This window comes from Anas platyrhynchos, chromosome 13 (genome assembly GCF_047663525.1).
Source record: "Anas platyrhynchos isolate ZD024472 breed Pekin duck chromosome 13, IASCAAS_PekinDuck_T2T, whole genome shotgun sequence".
NCBI lineage: Eukaryota > Metazoa > Chordata > Aves > Anseriformes > Anatidae > Anas > Anas platyrhynchos.
In genome coordinates this window covers 12,538,780-12,557,783 of record NC_092599.1, presented here as the reverse complement: position 1 = coordinate 12,557,783, position 19,004 = coordinate 12,538,780, and the positions used below count along the sequence as shown (strand labels likewise).

The 19,004-nt window shown below is 42.3% G+C and overlaps 1 protein-coding gene across 32 annotated transcripts in view; it reads left to right on the top strand.

Moving 5' to 3' along the window:
- Nucleotides 1-18,984, top strand: part of SLMAP (sarcolemma associated protein) — a 101,079-nt gene extending 82,095 nt beyond the window's left edge. For 31 of the 32 annotated variants that reach the window (XM_038186198.2, XM_038186201.2, XM_038186191.2 and 28 more), the window contains one exon: nucleotides 899-2,832. In XM_038186198.2, the coding sequence (XP_038042126.1) occupies nucleotides 899-988 (90 nt within the window). In that variant the 3' untranslated portion in view covers nucleotides 989-2,832. Of the gene's footprint in view, nucleotides 1-898; nucleotides 2,833-12,790 lie in introns of those variants that run through there. The other variant, XM_038186175.2, reaches the window with a different exon arrangement.
- The last annotated feature ends 20 nt before the right edge of the window (nucleotides 18,985-19,004 follow it).

Genomic DNA, 19,004 nt, shown 5'->3' with positions numbered 1-19,004 from the left:
TTAATATTGCCATTCTGTCGATACTGATGAGCTGAGCGATCAACTAATCACTTAACATCTGTCTGATTTCTTTAATTCTAACAATGACTTCCATTCTAACTGGTTCTGAATGTGCCTCTTCTAACTTGGTCTCAGTTTGTCTTTAGCAAATGGGCTACCTTTTGCACAATGCTGTGATGCTAGGGCCTGGAAGAAAGCTTAATTGCTTAATTAACTATGAAAAAATGAAGAGTTTGCCTCTAAATAATAATAAAAATCAACAAGCTTCAGTTCTTATTTACGGACTAAGAAATTCCTCTCTGGCTGTAAACCCTTATTTTTCTCACTATGGCTGTGAAGAAGATGGGATAAAACCAAGATGCGAAATAGGTGGTTGGTTTGTATTCTGACCTCTCAGCTTGCATTTCCTCTAACGTCTCCCATTGTGTCCTTCTCTTATTGTCGTCATAAAATGTCGTGACAGTCCGTTGGAAATGATTTTGGTAGGATCTGTTATGAACTAACTTCAGAGATCCAGGTTTGAACCTTCAAAAGCCAAGTTAAAGATGTCAGTACTACATACACCTGGCTAGCGATTGCTTCGCACAAGTGATGTTTTAAACATCGTAAGCCCTCACTTGTTTAATAGCAGATTTCTTTGAGGTGTGTACGGAAGCTGAAAATACAGAACTGGTTCTCCTGGCGACCTTCAGTCATGAAGAGCTGTGGAACTCCCTTGGCCAGAGCAACGTGGGTCACTGTGCCCCTCCAAGTCAGGACTAGCCTGCAGTAGGGCTCGTGGGTAACATTTTAGTGATGCCTATCAACAGGTACTCAGGACTTTCAGGAACCATGGGGTAAACTGATTAGTGTGAATTAGAACAAATATGATATTGATTTTTTTTTTCTTTCCACACAGAGACAATGGCCTTGGATGCCTGTGATGGCAGCTTTGGTTGCTGTAACAGCCGTGGTGCTGTACCCAGGCCTAACCAGAGCTTCTCCATGAGAACTGTTGTTGAATCCATACACCGTCCTCCCTTTAGAAGCTGGCAACATTCATATACTGAGGGAAAACAGATTAATTCTCTTCCTTTTTACCTCTTAATACAGCACAGCTCCGCGTGAGAACAGCAGTAGGGTCATTTGCTTTAAACTGTATAAAATGTATCTGTCTATAAAGAGGGAATAAAATTGTGATTCATCATACTGTGAGCAATATTTTTGCTTACAATTTCATGCAAGTTTTAAATTAGTATGTTGGGATTCTGAATACTATAATGGTGGCCTAAAGTAGGCTTCTTGGTACCAAATTATTTATAATAGCTAGGTTTGCAGACACGTGCTTTAGAATCTGATTGCCAGATTTAAAAGGAAAACAACATTTCTGATTTGGACACCCAAGCCAAGTAACCTTGCAGATACTTGGAAAACGGATGCAGTGTGCTCAGTGCCTTTCAGTATGATTTTTTTTTTTTTAAACTAGTATATCATTTTACTTGCTGTTAGTCACTGAGCTGTTGGGAACAAGACTTAAGAAAACTTCTCTTATCATGCCTTTTGAAGGAAACATATTTTTCTTTGATAAGGATTGCTTTATTAATGACTTTTGGGGAATAAACACAATTCATGTCCAGCCTTAAAGAGATAGAAATACTGATGGTGGAGACCAGCCTAGAGTATTTAGTGTGCGCGTGTGCGAGTATAAGCATGTGTGTGTTCTTGAGTGAGCTAAGGTATTTCTGGGAGCAAACACTTGGTCATTTGATGGACATAGTGCAGTGGTTCAACTCACGTTAACTTTAGTTTGAATGTAATTTATTAAATTTCATATATTTAAAGAGGTGCGTTCTTTAAAAGTATGAATACTTTCTCACATATCACATTGTATCGATTTATTTTTTCAGTCATTTGATACTTTCTGACGAGCTGGATAAACTCTTTAATTAAGCTTTTATTGACATAACTTCATTAAGAGAACTGCAACAGTGTGATTAGCTGAAAAAAATCTAAGATACATAAAATACTACAAAATTGGAATCATATTCCTGGTAATGTATTGTCAGGTGAATATGATTTTAATTTGGTAGTAGAATTTTGTGCATCCTCATCCCATGGCTGTAAGTACGATGCAGTGGTCCCCATTACAAAGTTTATTTTCCTTATCCAAGTACTATGCCTATTGCTTTTTGCTGACTTTTGGTGGGAATCACTGTAGTTAGTGCTGAATTAAATGTAGACTCTAGTTGTCTTGTTCAGCTCAACAGTTCTGTCAAAAAAGTTTATTAAAGACTTAAATAATATGCTAAAGAATGGTAAAGTAAAATGGCTCTGCTAAAGAAAGCTTCAACATAGGGAGATAATCTCAACATTTGAATTGGCTTTAAACAATTCTATGGCAATCAACAGGTAGTTTAAATATTTAAATAGAAATTTAGTATATAATTTACCTTGTAAAGTTTTGAGGGTCATTGTCCTTTAATCAAAGGGTCTATCTTAAGTTACATGGGATTTGCTCTTGGGAGGATTATTAGTTATGGAAATAAGTCCACAAGTGACTTGTAGAAAATATTGTCATTTAGTTCATTCATTTCATCATTTTCAGTTGCAGGAGGCCACCCAACCACAGAACACTCGTATGCCAGTGGTACTCAGTACCTCTTGTATATAGGTTATTGCAAATATTGTTCTGAAATGCTTAACTTCAGAATTACATTTTTTAAAGTAAATAATTGTTTTAAATCTATTTTGTAAAGATATAAAAATACAATAGAATTTCTGGAGTACAGATTAAACTATTTGCACTAACACACGTGATGTGCATGATTTAATAAAATAACTTTACTCTCCCTATGCATGTTTGAGTTGAATCTCATTTGAAAACAATACTCATGCTAAGTTTCTTTTGTGCTAGATGTTGCCACAATTACTAGGCACAATGTCTGCAGCATGTTCAGTAATATCAAAAGACTTTTTTTTTACGTTGTATTTCACATTTGCACTGGTTTAAGTTTTTGTCTAGCTGATCTCTCTCCTGTCTGTGGCTTTCAGAAAGAAAGGGGGGAGGAGAGGGCCATGAAGAACTTGGGAGCATTCTTGCCGGGGAGAAAATAATAAAGTTTTTACAGCTGAAAGCTGGATTGCGCCTGTGGCAGAGGTCATGAGATCGCAGGAGCAGTGGCTGTGGATATGGAAAGCCCTTCTGGGGGAAGGGAGCCTGATGCTGCCTCTGTTCCTTAGCATCCTGCGCTCCCCGGTTGTCCCTTTCAGCCACTTTTCCAACTGATCCTCTTCCCTCCTCCCTGCGGGTAGCATGTAGACATGGTGTGAGGAGGTGGAGCAGAGGCCAGGAGCAGGGGTCCTTCGTGGCTCGCAGCGGGGAAGGGGCTGAGTTTCTTTGGACCCACATTGGTTGGGGGCCCCCACTGCCAACGGGTGCCCCATACTGAGCAGTGCTGCCTGTGACGTAGGCCTGGTTTTGTATTAAAGACAAATGTTGTGTTTTCAGAAATCCTTAGTGCATCAGAGAGCTGAAATTTGAGACCCAACATGGCTGTATTAAAGGAGAAAGATTAATTACGTGCATGTGTGCATATTTACATTGCATACACAGATGCATAGTACACATTGCATGGGTGCTCATGCTTACAATTATACCTGTGTTTCCCTAATACCAGGCCTTTCCCAGGAGTTCTTGACATTTGCATGTTCAAAATGATCAGGAATCAGCACAGTTCACTCCCTGAGAATCCCTGGAGAAGGGCTGGGGAATGGGAAGTTACTGTTCTCCAGCGCGTTGACACTAAAGCAGCAAGTGAAATTTTGTAAGCAGCCTGTCCACAAACCTCTCTTTTCAGCTGGTTTTCATTGTGTTTGTTTATGGTAAATATCTGTGCTCTTTTACATTCAGATTTTTTTTTCTTTTTAGTTTTGAGGCTTGATTAGCTAAGCCTTGGAATTCCTGCAACAAGAGCAGCTTTTCACAAGCATTTAAGATGCTCTGAGTCTACTTGTAAAATGAGTGCTCTGAGCTTGAACCAAACTCTGAGGTTTTAAAAAGGTTTCTCATACTAGGAAAATACATCTGAGAGTTATTTTATTGGTTACTAGTTCAATTTGGAAAATTTATCATAATAAAATGTCCAAATACTTCTTCAGTTTTTCTTTGGTGTCTTGATGAGGCACTTCTTTTTTATTATTATTATTATTTTTAAGTTCTAATAGCAATTCTGCTTTCCTGGGGACTACTACAGCAACAAGCCTTTGATGTACAACATAAAAAATATACTGTAACTTTGCTGTTCCTTACAGCTGAACTAAAGGTGTTCTTCCAGAGTCTTCCTGACCCTTCTTCCAGACTCTCTGGATGTTTTGGTGCTAAATAGAGAGTTGTGAGCCTGCACAATATATTGCAGTTTTCTCATAAAACAGTCTTAGGGAGATTTAGTGTCAAATGACTGATAGCTGAGGCAAAGGTGTATTTTGAGGGTATATTCTTAAATTTTTTTAATTAAGTCTTCTGAAATATATCATCTGTTCAAATTTTCAGTGTGCTTTACATTTTGAATGTCTCCTGCCTTAATCTGTGTGGCTCTGTCGTTTGCAAGAGTCATTTCTTCAGCTCCATTCTTCTCTTTGGTAAATGCCCCGCCGATTCATTCCACCAGCAGCACCCGAGTGCTTTAAAACACCGGGTCACCCCAGCCCCAGGGGCTTTCGGGACGCTGCTGTAGCTCACACTAGCTCTGAAACAAGTTGGCTGGTTCCCCCCTGGGGCCTTTTATCCAGTCTGGTTTCTCATCTGCCCTTAGCAACTTGTCTCAAGAGTTTTCTTTAAAATATCAGGAGGTCATAGGAAAGAATTAGAAGCCATATTTCCTCTCCCCTTCTGTCTTCCAAGCACATACCTCTGAATCTGTTCTAAGGGTGATTTGTTTCTAGCAAACAACTGCTCTGAATTCCTCAGATCCAGGTGCCTTGATGTTCCTAGTCCCTCTGTGCGCTTCTGGACGCACAATTCCTTCCTTCCTTTCTTCTGTCCCTCTGTCCATCTTCCTCTGGCAGGAATCAGGCTGCAGTATGTGTCTCCCAGTCCTTCCTGCTTCCTTGGGTTTTTATTTTGTCCCAGCTAGTTCAAATTAGTAAGCAAAGGTTTGCCCATAGAGCCAAGTTCTTCTGCTTGGAGAGGATTTGCACCCATTACTGCTTTAAGAACTGCTACCATATTATCAGATTTGGCTTGGCAAATTAGAAGTAGAAGGCAAATTAGCAGTTGAAACAAAAGTTTCAGTGGTAATGGCCGTCAGAGACTCAAATTTCCGTTCATTCAAAGGTGGAGGGAATTCACATCTGATTACTGCTCTGGGTATCGCAGTCACAAAACTTCACTGATTTTAATGTCAGAAACATAATGTCAAGTTAAATTACAGCGCATATTTTAGAAAGAAATACTGATTTAAGAACTTCAGGGACAGAGTTGGTCACTTCTCTAGGTAAGTTACTTGAGCAATTACTGTACTCTTGTTATTTAAAAAAAAAAAAAAAGATACGCTTGAATTCATCTGGTTTGGGCTCCCAGCTGTTAATTTCAGTGCATCTCTTTTAGAGGATGTTCTGCTACTGCGAGTGTTGTCCTGATCCAGACATTTGACACACCATGATCAAAATTCTATTTAAATAAATACCTAGTTTTCTAAAATACCTTCTAATATTTTTTTATGTGAATGGATTGAGTTTCTTAATTTTTTTCTTCATTCCTCTAATTTTTGTTGTCAGCTTCTAAAATTATTTCTAATTGTGTGAGCGTTATTTTTTTGGAGGGGATGCCAGAACAGAACATGCTCTTACAGTGACAACCTTACTAACACGGGATAAATAATACGTTTTGTATCCCACTCTGATAATCCTGTTTGGCTGCCTACCAGATCCCTAGGACCTTTCTGGTATTCACTGGCTTCTCTAACATTTGGATTTTAATCTTGCGAATCAAATCCGTGCATTCCTCACATCGCTCCAGCCGCGTGGTATCTGACTGCAGGATTGTTCAGCAGTAACTGCTGTAAGTGGGCAGCGCAAGACAGAAAGCTGTTCCCATTACTGTTCACCATCGTCAGTGTTCTTTTGTTTTTGCTATTTTTTGTTTGGTTTGTCTTTTTTTTTTTTTTTTCTTTCAGGTTTTAACAGCAATGACTGTTAGAGCTTTTCTACATTATTGATCAAAAAATGTTGAATGGTAGTGAGCCAAATCCCAGATCTCTGCAGGACAGTAGAGAAAACACACAATGATTACTTCACTTTGTTTTTGCAATGTCAGCTGTTTCTTAATCTGGATTATTAGTAGCAGTGCTAGTAGTGTAGCAATCATTTATATTGGGCTGTCAAATGACTTACAGAATTCTTGGTATAGTAACGCCAATAAATTCAGTTTAAGAAAAAAAAAAAAGAATTTTATTTAAAAAAAAAAAAAAGCTTTGATAGTTATAAATTATTCTGTGTTCTGGCATTCTGTACTGATTGCTTCCCATAGATTACTAGGTGATTTGATTAGAGCTGAAGCAGAACCAGTTTTCCCAAGACCATACATCTTTTCCTTTTCTCCTAGCTATATTGCTGCCTCTTACTGCCACTTGCCTCTCAAAGGCATTTCTAATTCCAACTTATTCATGTGACTGTCTAAATTTTTCAACCTACAGAGACTGTCTGAGTATTATTTCCAATGCTGGCAATGTAACACTTCTAATGCACCAAGGATATGTGTGCATGTGTATAACTGCTCTTTGAGATTGCGCTTGCGTGTGGGAAAATAGATCACAATTGCTTGCGTTTAGCAACCATGCAAAGGAAGGTTAGTATGGAGATGTAATTATTTCATTATATGTAATTATTTCATTATGTCAGGAGATATATTGAAAATGCAGGTGTGCCTCTAAGCGTGTTCTCTCTTTACCATATCTGATAAAGGTAAACCAAAGCTTACGTAATTTTCTCAGACCTGATGAGTAACAAGAGAAAAGTGATTGTTCTGTTCCATTGGAATAAAGTTCATCCAAAATCTAGCTTGTATTTGTTTCAGTACCCTCTGATAGAAATTCCTTAGAATCACCACGCACACACACTACGAGTGTTCATGTAAGGGCTTCAGTATGGAATGGAGTTATTTTAATCTTTTCATGCCAAACCATTATGTCAATATTATATTTATATTTCTTGTTAGGAGTTCTTACTCTGGAAAATACTTTATTGGACGTGTCATCAGTTTGATGCAGCAACAATACTTGTCTTGAAGAATATAGTAACTCGTATTTAAAATGTTCCGAATATACAATGTGTCTTTTGGGATGAATAAACAGTAAAATTTACAAGAATAAATCTACAACACAACGGAAAGTTGATTTGTATTGTACATGGTCTTTCATTCAGCCTAACTCCAAATTTCAGCACTCTACATTTTCCCAGTAACATGCAACACTGCTTTATTGCAACAGATGACAACTCATTAATGAAACCAGTTAAAACGTACTTTTAAAATAAATTTGGATTTATTTAACTGTTTGTTTGATACAACTGGGGTTCACAGACGCACAATGTTTCTTCCCCTGCTTCAAGGTAAAGCAGGGCTCCAAGCAGCTCTTGTTTTTGTACACAAACCCGGGGTGAGATGGGCTGGCAGTACTTGGTGCACGGTGCGAGTGTGGCCCTGGTTTGTTCAGTACCATCTTTCACAGATTTGGGGACGTCGTTCGCGGATCATCCTATAAGAAAACTGAAAAGCCTACAGCTGCTAACCTGTGCTGTAAATCCCGTGTACTTGCGGAGCTCTGATCAGTGCTGGTTTGGCAGAAGGGCAGTCACCGAGGGCAGGCAGGTGGCTCTCAGCAAGCTGTGGCCGTGCGAGGGGGAAAGTTTCCTCTGTGTTTGCCGTGTGCTTTGGATCCAGCCCAGGCTGGGGTTTGAGTTAGCATGGTTGCACACCAGGCCCTGACAAGTCCTGGTGTAAAAGCCTAGCTGGCTTCTCTCTATTCTGTTTCGCTTTCTAAAAAGTTAAACTTTGAGTTAACATTAAAAACATTCTACCATGTGCATTAGATGTTGGCTTTTAAAGAAAAAAAGCCTATAGTGTTAAACATATCTAACTGCTTTTTGTGGATGTTGTTGGTACCAGATATTACTGCCAGTAACTTTGTCTTGGGTGCATGTCTCCCATATGCCAGTGCAAAGTACTCATCCTTAGACCAAGGTGACAAACGCTGAATTAGTGTTTGTTTTTTTTTCTGAGTAATTCTATGGGTGGAAAATGGTGATAAGTTTTTTTTTTGTTCCTGAGAATTCAGTACCAGTATTACAGGCTGCTTAGGTTTGATATAAAAGTGGTGCTTTTCAGTTGTATGTATCAGTCAAGCTCATTGACAGTTTCTGTGTAGCAGAATGTAACTGTGATCTGACTGTGGCTGGGCATTGTAATAGAAATGTATTGCTCAGGGTTTTTTTTTCCCCATTTCATACTTATTGCAATGGCACATAAGTGAATGCGTAGCCTGCAGCATCTTCATGGTCATTTTCATTACACTTGCTGATATTGGTTGGCCAGGTGTCAGCATCTCTGCTGTCCTGGCCCTACGTGTTGCAACAGTAGTACATCCGTACGTCCTTCCTCTGAAATTTCTCTGAGTTATTAGTCCTCCTTAGTTTCCAAAACGTTCAGATGTAAAGGGCTCTCATCAGTCTGTTTAAACAGCAAATTTCATGTTGCTGCCATCACGCACCTGCTGCATAGTATCATGTTTATGTTCTCAATTATGTCCTAGCCAATAACAGCTGATTAACAATCTCCATTATTATTACTTTACACTGTGTATGCAGTGAGTGAGGGTGTTCCCAAGTACATCCATGCCTCTGTTCAGGAGAATATTTTTAATAGCAAAGCAACAAAAATCTTGACTTAAATGGTGCTTCTCATTTCAAAACTAGAGAGTGGTAAAAATATATATCTATATTTGTCCCAAGCTGATGCTTTCCCGAGTAATTAAGAAACAAATACTGGAATAATTGCATCAGAAGGAGTGCTTTGGGGATGTTTCTTTGGTGGAACTGAATTGCTTTATCAGATGTATTGGATCCGGCATCTGCTCAGGAAGTGGGTCTGGGTCTGCTGGGAGTCTTTGCTACTGAACACCCCTAGGTGGGCAAGGAAATTCATCGATGAAGCATTAATGAAACGTGTATCAGGATGGAAGATGCAGCTGTTGAACTGGCAGAGGTCTTTTTCAAAAGCATCTCAAATCTACTCAGATGCACACAGACTCATACAACAGTGGTGTTAACTTGGTTCATTTAATGTAAATGTTTTCCAGTTCCCATGAAAACCATTTCACTGAAGAATATTAAAGCATGGTAAGTTTTAAAACCTAAAAAATAAAAATAAATAATTGGGTATTTAGTTATATTCTGCAATTATACAGGTCAACTTTTTTTATTTCACGTACTATAAGTGGGATTCAGGTTTAGCTAGATCCTGATGGCTTGGACGTTTCATTGGGAAGCTGCTGTGCTATTTTTTTTAGATTTTGAGCACGTATTGGAGGTCTTCAGTCCTTTTTGGTGTGAATATACTGTGAAAATACCAAGTTATAACTGTTTAAGGGGAAGGTTGCTACCTGTGAGACAAGCATGCAAAGATGTTTGTCTTGATGAGGATTACCGTAGGTAATAGTAATACATGTGCAAGCAGCCGTCTCCAATTGAGGATGAAGAGGCTGATGAGTCATGGTGGAGTCACATCCTGTTAACGCTGGTTACGGACACCACTGCTTCACCCTTCCATGTTCTGACTAATCAAGCTGAGAAAAAAAAAAAAAAAAAAGTGAAAAGAGACCTCTTGGAACATGAAAAATGGAAAGATAATCCTTCTGAGGTCTGTTGCTATCCAAATCTTGTATGCAGGTAGCTCACCTGTTCCAAAGTAGCTCAAGCCAAGCGCAGCATTTAGAGAGGCCTTGGCATCCAGTCCACCACGCTTCCTTGGTGGTGGTTGTTTCTGCCCCTGCTTTGTATCGTGGTTGTCTACAGACACAGGCAGGTATAACGGCCTTGCTTGCATCTGGCTGTTCCGTCTGTGCCTTTCTGTGCAGTCATGCAGGTTAAGATGATTCAATGTGCAAATGTGGGTTCTGCTGGGTTTGGAGAAGTGGGATCTAAGGGTGATTCAGTAAATGTGATTACATCTGTGCCAGCATGTCCAAGTGCCCAGAGTGGGAGAACTGGACCTAAGCAGTGCCTGTGTGATTGCGCTCTGAACATTTACACTCTGGTGGAAAGCACAGTCTTTTGTATCTCAATATCCTGTAGTCTGCCTTCTGGCTCCCAGCTGGAGTCCAAGTTGTGTGTTAAGTGTACATTATGCAACTTTGATTTTACAACTACACACTCTAGCAGCCATCCAAGCTGTGTGTTTACCTGTATTTTTGAATCAAGTGAACAGTAGAGCAGAAACAGCTTGGTGTAGCAGGGCACTGTACAAAACTCACCTGTGCAGTCTGTCTTAGCAGAATGAAGCCTTGTGCTTCTCAGTTCTGTTTTAATGGGATGGATTCAGGCAAAACCAAAAGCATTTCAGGCTTTTAAAATCCACTGTGTTGAAAGGGTGCAGTTGGAGTCGATATTAATGGTAATTGCTGTGTCTGCAGATCTCTGCTGAGGCACCTCTTTGTTTGCAATGGGCAGTGTAAAAAGCATCCCCAAATATATTGGCTGCCTCTCAATAACTCTTACACTGGCATTGAAACTGGAGAGGAATTTTCTTTCGGTGCTGCGCTGCTTATTGCATGCAGAACTGCCTCTCTTCAACAAGGAGCTTCCCGTAACAGCTTGAGATGTCAAAACAGAAATTTCGAATGCATTTTATCCCACATTTCATGATGGAAAACGCTTCCCCTACAGCTTTCTTTAGAGAGTCCTTGCCAGTAGTTCCTGCTTCTGTTTTTCCTCGAGGATGTCAGGCTATTTGTGCTGAAATAAGCTACCTGTCATCTTCAGCATGTAAAAGCCCTCACATCTTTAGCCGTGCTGTCTCTGAGTTCACCGCCCCAGCAGCCCCGTGCTGTTGGTGTGGCTGTTCCCAGGTCACAGCCAGCCGGGGGCCTGGGAAGTGAGGCTTGGCTGGTGTCACTGCACCGGGGCATCAGGGTTTGCTGCAGGAGGAAGCTCCAGGTGTCTTGAGAGGAAGGAAATGGGGGAGAAACTGTGTGTTTGGGGAAAGTTCTCACAGCACGCAGCGGAGAGGCACGGGGGGCATCAGGAAGGGAAGGGTGAGGCGAGCAGGCCTGGGAAGGAGAGGGGTGTTCCTGGGTTTTGCCTCAGAGGAGGGAAGCCCTCTCACGGCCTTGGAGGAGCACCCCCGTGTCCTCGGTCCCTGCCTGCTGTCCTACTGCCTCCCGTGCTGGGTTGCTGCTGCCTGGTGGATGTCCTGCAGCCACCAGTGGCCTGCATGGCGGGGAGCTGGCCTGCCTCGCGCGGGAGGCACGGCTTCGGAGGCAGCAAGGCGATGGTGCTGCTTAGAGCACTGCCTGAGAGAGGGGCCCTGGAGACAGCGTCTGCCTTCCTGCTCCGTGCCTGAACCTTTTGGGAAGCCTGCTCCATTCTTGTCCCCTTCCTGGCATTCAGCTGGGGCCCGGGTTTCCTACTGCCCTTGCGAGGTCACCACCACTCAGCGCCGCCTGAGCGGCCGAGGCTGGGCCCTCATGCAGGCTCCTTCTGCTTTACATGGAGCTTTGCTCACAGCATCCAGCAGGTGAACAACAAAGAAGGTAGCGATCCCTTCCAGGGTGTTTAGTTAGAGAATTGCCTTCTAGTCACTGTGGTCTCCAGGGAGCAAAGGCTTTTGCCTCGGCCATCGCTGCTGCAGGAAGCGTAGGGTGAGGCGTAGCGGCGGTCACCTCACACAGTGCATGTGCCCTGTGCCCCTGGTATGGGGCCGCCATGGGGACAGGCGTAGCCAGGCTTTGTTGTGGGGCACAATGAAGGGTGACTGCGTCAGGAGAAGGTAAGACCTGTCGACCTCTTCTGCTGTAGGAAATAGGATGTTGGTGTCAGCACGTCCTCTGCGAGGTCTGGGTATTGTGTTGGCTAAATCCTGTGCTCTGAGTGAGACGCGCTCGATGCATCTGTTGCTTCATCCGTTGCTTCATCCGTGGAGCTTTGCTTTGGCCATCCCTATGGTTACGGCAAAGATTCTTTGGAAACTTCAAAGAATCTTTGTTCTAATTTTGTTTTGTCTTGTTCTCTCTTGTATATAATAAGGTACAGAATATATATGGAAAAAATTATCTTCACTTAAATGTTTTCTTCTCTATACACATGCAAATGGAAAATGCCTTATAGAGACTTCCTACAGTCCCACAGATTCAGACAATGCAGTTTACAGTACTGTTTTAATGTAAATTTGATGTTAAGTAAAATGAGATGGTTTGTTATTTTTACCAGAATCAGATGTCAAATATAACAGTCTTAAAGCAAAACAAATCCAACAAACAAACCACTCCAAACCAGAAGAATTTTGGACAGCCCTCAGTGTGTGGCCTGAACACAGCAGTGTTATCGACCACGCAGCCCCCAGCTGTGCTGCTAATTGGGCCCCACTCTTCACCCTTGTTAGCCTTTAGGGCTGGGTACACTACCTGTGAGAAACCCCCCCTGTTACGTGGCACTATAACACTTAGCTGTTAGATGCATCCCTGTGGGAAGACATATTCAATTCACACCCTCTTAGTCCAAACGATAAGGTAAAAATAATCCCTTTTTATTCTCTCCTAAACAGAACTGCTCCTGGAAAGCAGAAACAAACCCTAGTAATTGCTCTATGTCCCTGGAGTCCTTAACAGAGCATCTGCAGACATGACAGGACCAAGACCTGCTTCGGGATCACTGCAGTGTTCAGCAATGGCAGAGATCAGTTCATGCATTACTCTTTAAGTGCTGTGTGTATGCTCAGTGCGGTGGCATTGCAAAGAAGATGACTTTATTTTCCTGCTGCAAGGAGGTTGAAATCTTAACATCCTGACCGTGTGGAAGGAGAGTTTTCTCTGACTGTTCAAACTCTCGTAAAATGTAAGCTGGGGGGAGAGGGGAGGCCACATGCATGCTCGGTATTAGAGAAAAAGCTATTTGTGCTTAGAATAATGGCAATACTTTTCAGTTACAGCTCTCCTGTGTGGAAGTTTAATCTCCCTAACATGGACAGAGGGGGAGCAATGAGAACTGTATCACTTTTGACTTAGCCAGTTTTCTAGGAACAAAAGAAGTACGTGTCAAGTATGTGTTTTTGGTTACTTTTGCACATTTTTCTCTTTATCTATGTTTCTATTTATACCATGGCCAGTTTTTACACTCTCCTACCTGATAAGAAAGTTAACGTGGTTTCTAAACTCTTAGAGCAAAGAGACTGGTTTCCTAGGTTTGGTCTGAGCACCATTACATTTATTAAGAATGACATCATCTTTTATTATAGAACAGGAACCTTAAATAGTTCTGGAAGAGCAAATGTTAAGAATGATGTTCTTATGAGCTACATCTGATTCATCTTCACGTTGCATGTTGAAGAGATGCCGTGTCCTGAGCCAGATCAGCTTTGTGAATCAAACTGTAATTTATTAGCAAAAAACTATTTTTTTTTTAAACCATGTGAAAATTAGTGCTTGCAGCCTGCTGGGAAATGCTAGGCAAACACAGGCAGCTCTTTTGTCCTCTTCAGGCTTCCTCCAGAAATCTGTTTTTGTACTCCTCCAGAGGCCTTTTGTAAATGATGCCTGAACCATAAAGTAACGGGAACCGCTGCCTTGCTGCTGTGATTCAGTGTGTTAGTCATTCGGAGAGGTGCTGGTGCTCAGGGCACCGATGAACTGTCGGGGAAGCGCTTGGTTTCCTATCAGAGAAAAATTTGCTGGTGAAGTTTGCTGGTGTCTGTCAGAAAATATCACCACGTTCAGGTTCAGCCTCCTTCATATAACACAGCCTGTAGGAAACGCGCATCCTTTCTGGCCGTGGCTTAAAAAGCAAGATGATGCACCACGGCACGGCTGTAGTTGCTGCCAGGGGTGAACATCTGCTCTACAGCTTGTCATTCAGCTTTTGAAGTTGTCCTGTCAGCAGCCAAGAGCGCTGTCCGGGCTGGGTTCACGCGTCGGTTTTATGCCTGAGTGGGAGAAAATTTGCTCTGGTGGGGAGAGCCACAGCCTGGTGGGCTCCACCTCGGTGCAGGCTGGCCCTTGGCTGCAGTCCACTGATACCTCTGCTTGCTGGAAAGAGAAAGCCCCGCTTTCTCCTCATCTCGATTTTCTATGCCATGTTTACCAAAAAGAACAGAATTCTGTTGAATTGTCATGAGAAAAGCAGGTTCACTCTGCCTGTTTGCTAGCACTCTGTGTGTGGACATGGGCTCATGTGCCAGCAAGCAACTTCACGGGTACTGTTCGTGGAAGGACACAAGACTCTGATGACTATTGCCACTTCTCTCTGGCCTTAAGCCAGGTCTGTCTTATGAGCTTTTGGGTCAGATTCCTGATTTCTCTCATCTGGTTGTTGCCTTTTTTCCTTGTTGCTGCTTGCAGCGCTGCCAAGCTGTCAGCCAGAGCGGGGGAAATGCTTACAGACCGACCCATCAGCCCAGCACCTGGCCCTGCAAAGGGCTCCAGTGCTGCTGAGATGGTTTGGAAGGGGCCACGCACTTGCTTTTTATGCTACCTGCTGTGTTTTGCTTACTCTAATACCCAAGCTCAGGCTAAAATCTGAGGGAAACTATATGTTAGAAGATTTTGACCGCGTTTTGAGAGCCTGCCCTCATTTGGATATTTTGGATGCCACCTTCACGTGAAGGTTCTCAGGAATACCTTGAGATACTATTTACCCAGAAGATTTGCTGTGCCTGGTGACTTTAGGGACACGTGCCTCTTCTCTGGTCTTCCTAAGATCCTGGTTAGCCATCTGGAAATCTCATCCTGTGATTCCTCCAGAATCTGGAAGACCTTTTGTAACTACTAATCCCAGAAACAGATTTTCCCTTCATCCTGTCTGTCAACACAGCCTTTAACTTATTTTTATGGGCTTCAGCACATGTTTGATGCATCACTGCCTTAGGATATGGTCTATGTTTTCCGGATTCTTTCAGTGGTCATTATATCTACATATAGCACTTTCTAGAGAAGGGCTAACTTAGTGGGTATTTAATAGCATCTTCTCTGCATCCTTTAAAATTCAGCACATCTTTTTGCACATCTGGAACAGGAATTAGTGTAATTTAGAGTATCATGTGTGAAATCCTAGGAAATTACACTTTACACCGCGGTTCATTATGCTTCAACAGAATTGAGTAATCTTTTAAGATGATGCGATGAAGATCGCATTAAAAAGTACTGATCCTATTGAAGCAAGGAGGGTGAAGCAAAAAGGATATTCTCAGCTAACTGGTGCCATACTAGACTCAATATTTTGCCTTTTTTTTTTTCTCTTAGCCATAAATTGTTGTTTACACGTCAAAATAACATCATTGTGAACTTTGTTTGCATGTCTTAATGTCTTTGTAGAGGCAGATAGGATACGGCGGATAGGGATTGACCCTGTGTGCAGTGAAAGCTGTCTGACAGTGCCACCCACACTGGGGGAGGCCAGCGGGGTCTCTGCTGCAGTCTTGCCTTCAGCTGTGGCCCCGTGCTCCTGCAAGAACCTGAGGCCCAGCAGAGGTTCAGAAGAAGTCACCAGACGAGGTCTGCAGGACATCTTCCCTGTGGCTGCAGCAGGCCTGTGTGGTAGACAAGGCAGCAAGATGTCTTTGCATGTGCACAGGACACAGAGATGGGCTCACCTGAAGTTCACAGCCTTTCTGGGCTTGTTTCCTTACGCCTCTGCGCAGGAGCAGACCTTGGACTACAAGATCCTTCAGCCCATCCTTGTGTATCTGCAGAGCATCGTGTAAAGGCACTTTGCTGGCCAGGACCAAAACAGGGAGAGCTGCTGCTTCCTTTTCTCTGTTCTTAAGGAAAAATTCAGATGTAGAAATGTTTCTTGAAAGCAGTAAAAAAAACTTGACCTAATCACTGCTCTATATATATGCTTATGGCCCCTGAAAGGCCCAGCAGGATACAAAGCCACCAGTTCCAGTTCTCATTTTTGCCAGAACTTCAAAGCGTTTCCTTTCATGCAGTAATCTTAAAACTAGTCCAAGAAAACACTCGTATGATTACTTAGATATTCCAGTTATGCCACCAATATGGAAACTTGAATGATGATATTTTCCACAGGCAAAGCTTCCCTCGTTAGTTTAATGCAACAGTCTTCCGCCTGCTTGTAGGGAAGGTGCAACCTCCTTTCCATGGTCTGAGAAATGGTTTCTGCTGGTAAGGTGGCGAGCCAGGAGTAATAACTGTGATGCACTGACAAACGGGGCCAAGACACAGTCACTGAAGTCCTATTCTATTTAGGATTTGAATGTTGTTTGTTTTTTTTTAATTGTAGTCATAACCTTCTCTGGAAGAGAAGCTTCATAATGACTACCCAATATTTATTTAATAAACACTTTGCTCTTTTAATATTTGAGACTGTGGTTATCAGTTTTCAGCTATCCAAACTTTAAATAAAGGTAAAAGCTCACGTAACTATTGATTAAAAGCAAAATGAGTCTGGGTGGGACCCATTTCTATCCCTGAGTCTTAATCTGTTCTTGAAAACGTTGGAAGCTGCCGTTCACCCGGCTCCACCTGTGTGGCCAGATGTCATCCGGCAGTGCACTTATTTTGTTTGCGAGGCCATTGCACGGGCTTATTTTGTGCTTACTCGCCGGGCCGTGGCTGCTCTGCTCCAGGGATTATACCTATATTATGATATAAATGCATTATAAAATGAAAGAGACGTGTTATTAGATTTTTTAAAAAATTATTTTAATTTTTGGTGAGTGCAGCTGTGCAGGCAGGGTCTGAGATCTTTTTTCTGCTGGAATGACCTCACGGTAGCGCTTCACCTGGCAGCCAAGCTGAGGTGGGTTTGTCCCAGGGCTGCTGGGCCCAGGAGATGCTGCAGCAGATGCTCCGGGTCCTGGTCGGGAGGAATTCCTGGAACGCTGAACGGCAGCCGCAAGGGTCAGCAGAGACCCATCATACTTGAAGTGGTTTCAAGGACTACAGGAAGTGTGGTCAGAAATGAAGAGATCATTCAAGGATCGTTTAGATGTAGAGAATTCCTCCTGGTTAAGCAAATATCATGCTGAGTTTCTCCTGGAAAGGAATTCCATGTGCGAGTTTGTATCTTTTCCAGATTATTTGGGTTGGGATAGAAGAGAAACTTCTATTCCTACCAATTTAGACTGTGTCGGGGCCTAAAACTCCTTTCCCAGTTGGAAAGCTTGCAGTTAAGAAAATAAAATAGATTTTTATGAGCAATATTTAGTTCAAGCTTTTTATGAGCAATATTTAGTTCAAGCATTTAACTAATTCTCCTGCTGCACGATTTGAGGTCAAAGTTTGATTCATTGACGTGTGGCAGCTTGAGAACTGGAATGGGAGGGATTAGGAGAGGAAGCAGAGTTTAGGAAACATCTATATTTTCTTGTCCACTAACCCTTTTTTCCTACCCATCAAATGTATGTTTGACCTACGTTTCTAAATTAAGCGACACAGCGAAACATTCCTACATGCTTTCCTGTACTCTTTTTTTTTGCACATTGTCATCAGTTCTGCCGTGGGTGTGTTCAGCTTTGCTCTTTCAGGAAGGGAACCTGATCTTTCCAATTCTGGAGAAATGCTCTGGACGTGACATTGTTGTACAGATGCTGTGAACTTATACGTATATTCCATTAGGTTAGAGAATGGAAAATGGGTGTTTTATTATTCTTATTACTCATTAGAAATAATTTTTAAAATAGCGCCCCATTCACCATGGGATGTTCTGCAGTGACGCAGGCGTCGCGGGAAGCCATAGCCCAGTACCTGCCTTCTGTGGCTACGTGTTCGTGTGTCTGCGTAGGTGTGCGTTTCGTTCGGGATTCCTACAGAGGTCAGTCTGGGGATCTGTCTGTAATCTTTTCTCCTACCAGCAAGGCCAGTCTCCCTCTGTCTCTCCTTGCTGTCTCCCTTTTTTTTGCATTCCCTCCCCCCAGCAGCTTCTGCTGCCCACCACCTCCAAAAAAGCCATCCCCTTCCCCCTTGTCAGTACTTTTATTTCTAGAGATGTAGCCGTCATCAATCCAAAATCACTTACATTACCCCCGTAATATCTTGAGTGATGGTTCTGAATGCTTTTCCTAGCTGTGTTCATAAAGCAGCTGCAAAAAGGAAAAAAAAAAAAAAAAAAAAAAGCTGTCAGAGGAGACAGGTCCACGTCCTGCCCTGGCTTTGTTACTGTGGAGCTGCAATTGATTTACTGCTTCCATAAATGCAGCGAGCAGCATTGCCAAACCCAGAGATTTATCTGGGGCCACCCATGTGTTATGGGAAAAAAAAAAATAAAAAAAAAAATAGCTCATCCTTCCTTGGAGAAAAGAATGAGTTGTACCATTTTTTTTTCCTCTTTCCTTGAGTTTGCAGTAATTACCTTGGGAATAACTGTGATGCTCGGAAGACAGCTGCTTTTTATGGGTTGTGAGACACGGAGATGGGAGCAGTGGGAGGCTCGGTGCAGGGAGCAGCAGCCCCAGCCCTGCCCTCCCACTGGGGACAGGGATGGTCCTGTGGTGACAGCCAGGGTCACCTTGTGGCAGGACCTAGTCAGGTAGGAGTAGATTGAGGGTGTCCACGGAGTAGTCACTGAGTAGGGAGAAAAATATTTTCCACAGGGAAATCAGTGGGCTTGGCAGTGCAGAGGACCCCATTGTTTTTCTCCCAGTTCTTACCATGTAATTCATGCTTTGCTCTGTAAAGCACTGTGATATAGTTTGTATACATTCTGTAAAATAAGTTGTATTCTATTATATTGAAGAAATATGGATATAAAATAAAGTCAAAGGATGGAGTAAAGTAGCTGTGTGGTAACTGGACCCCAGATCCTGG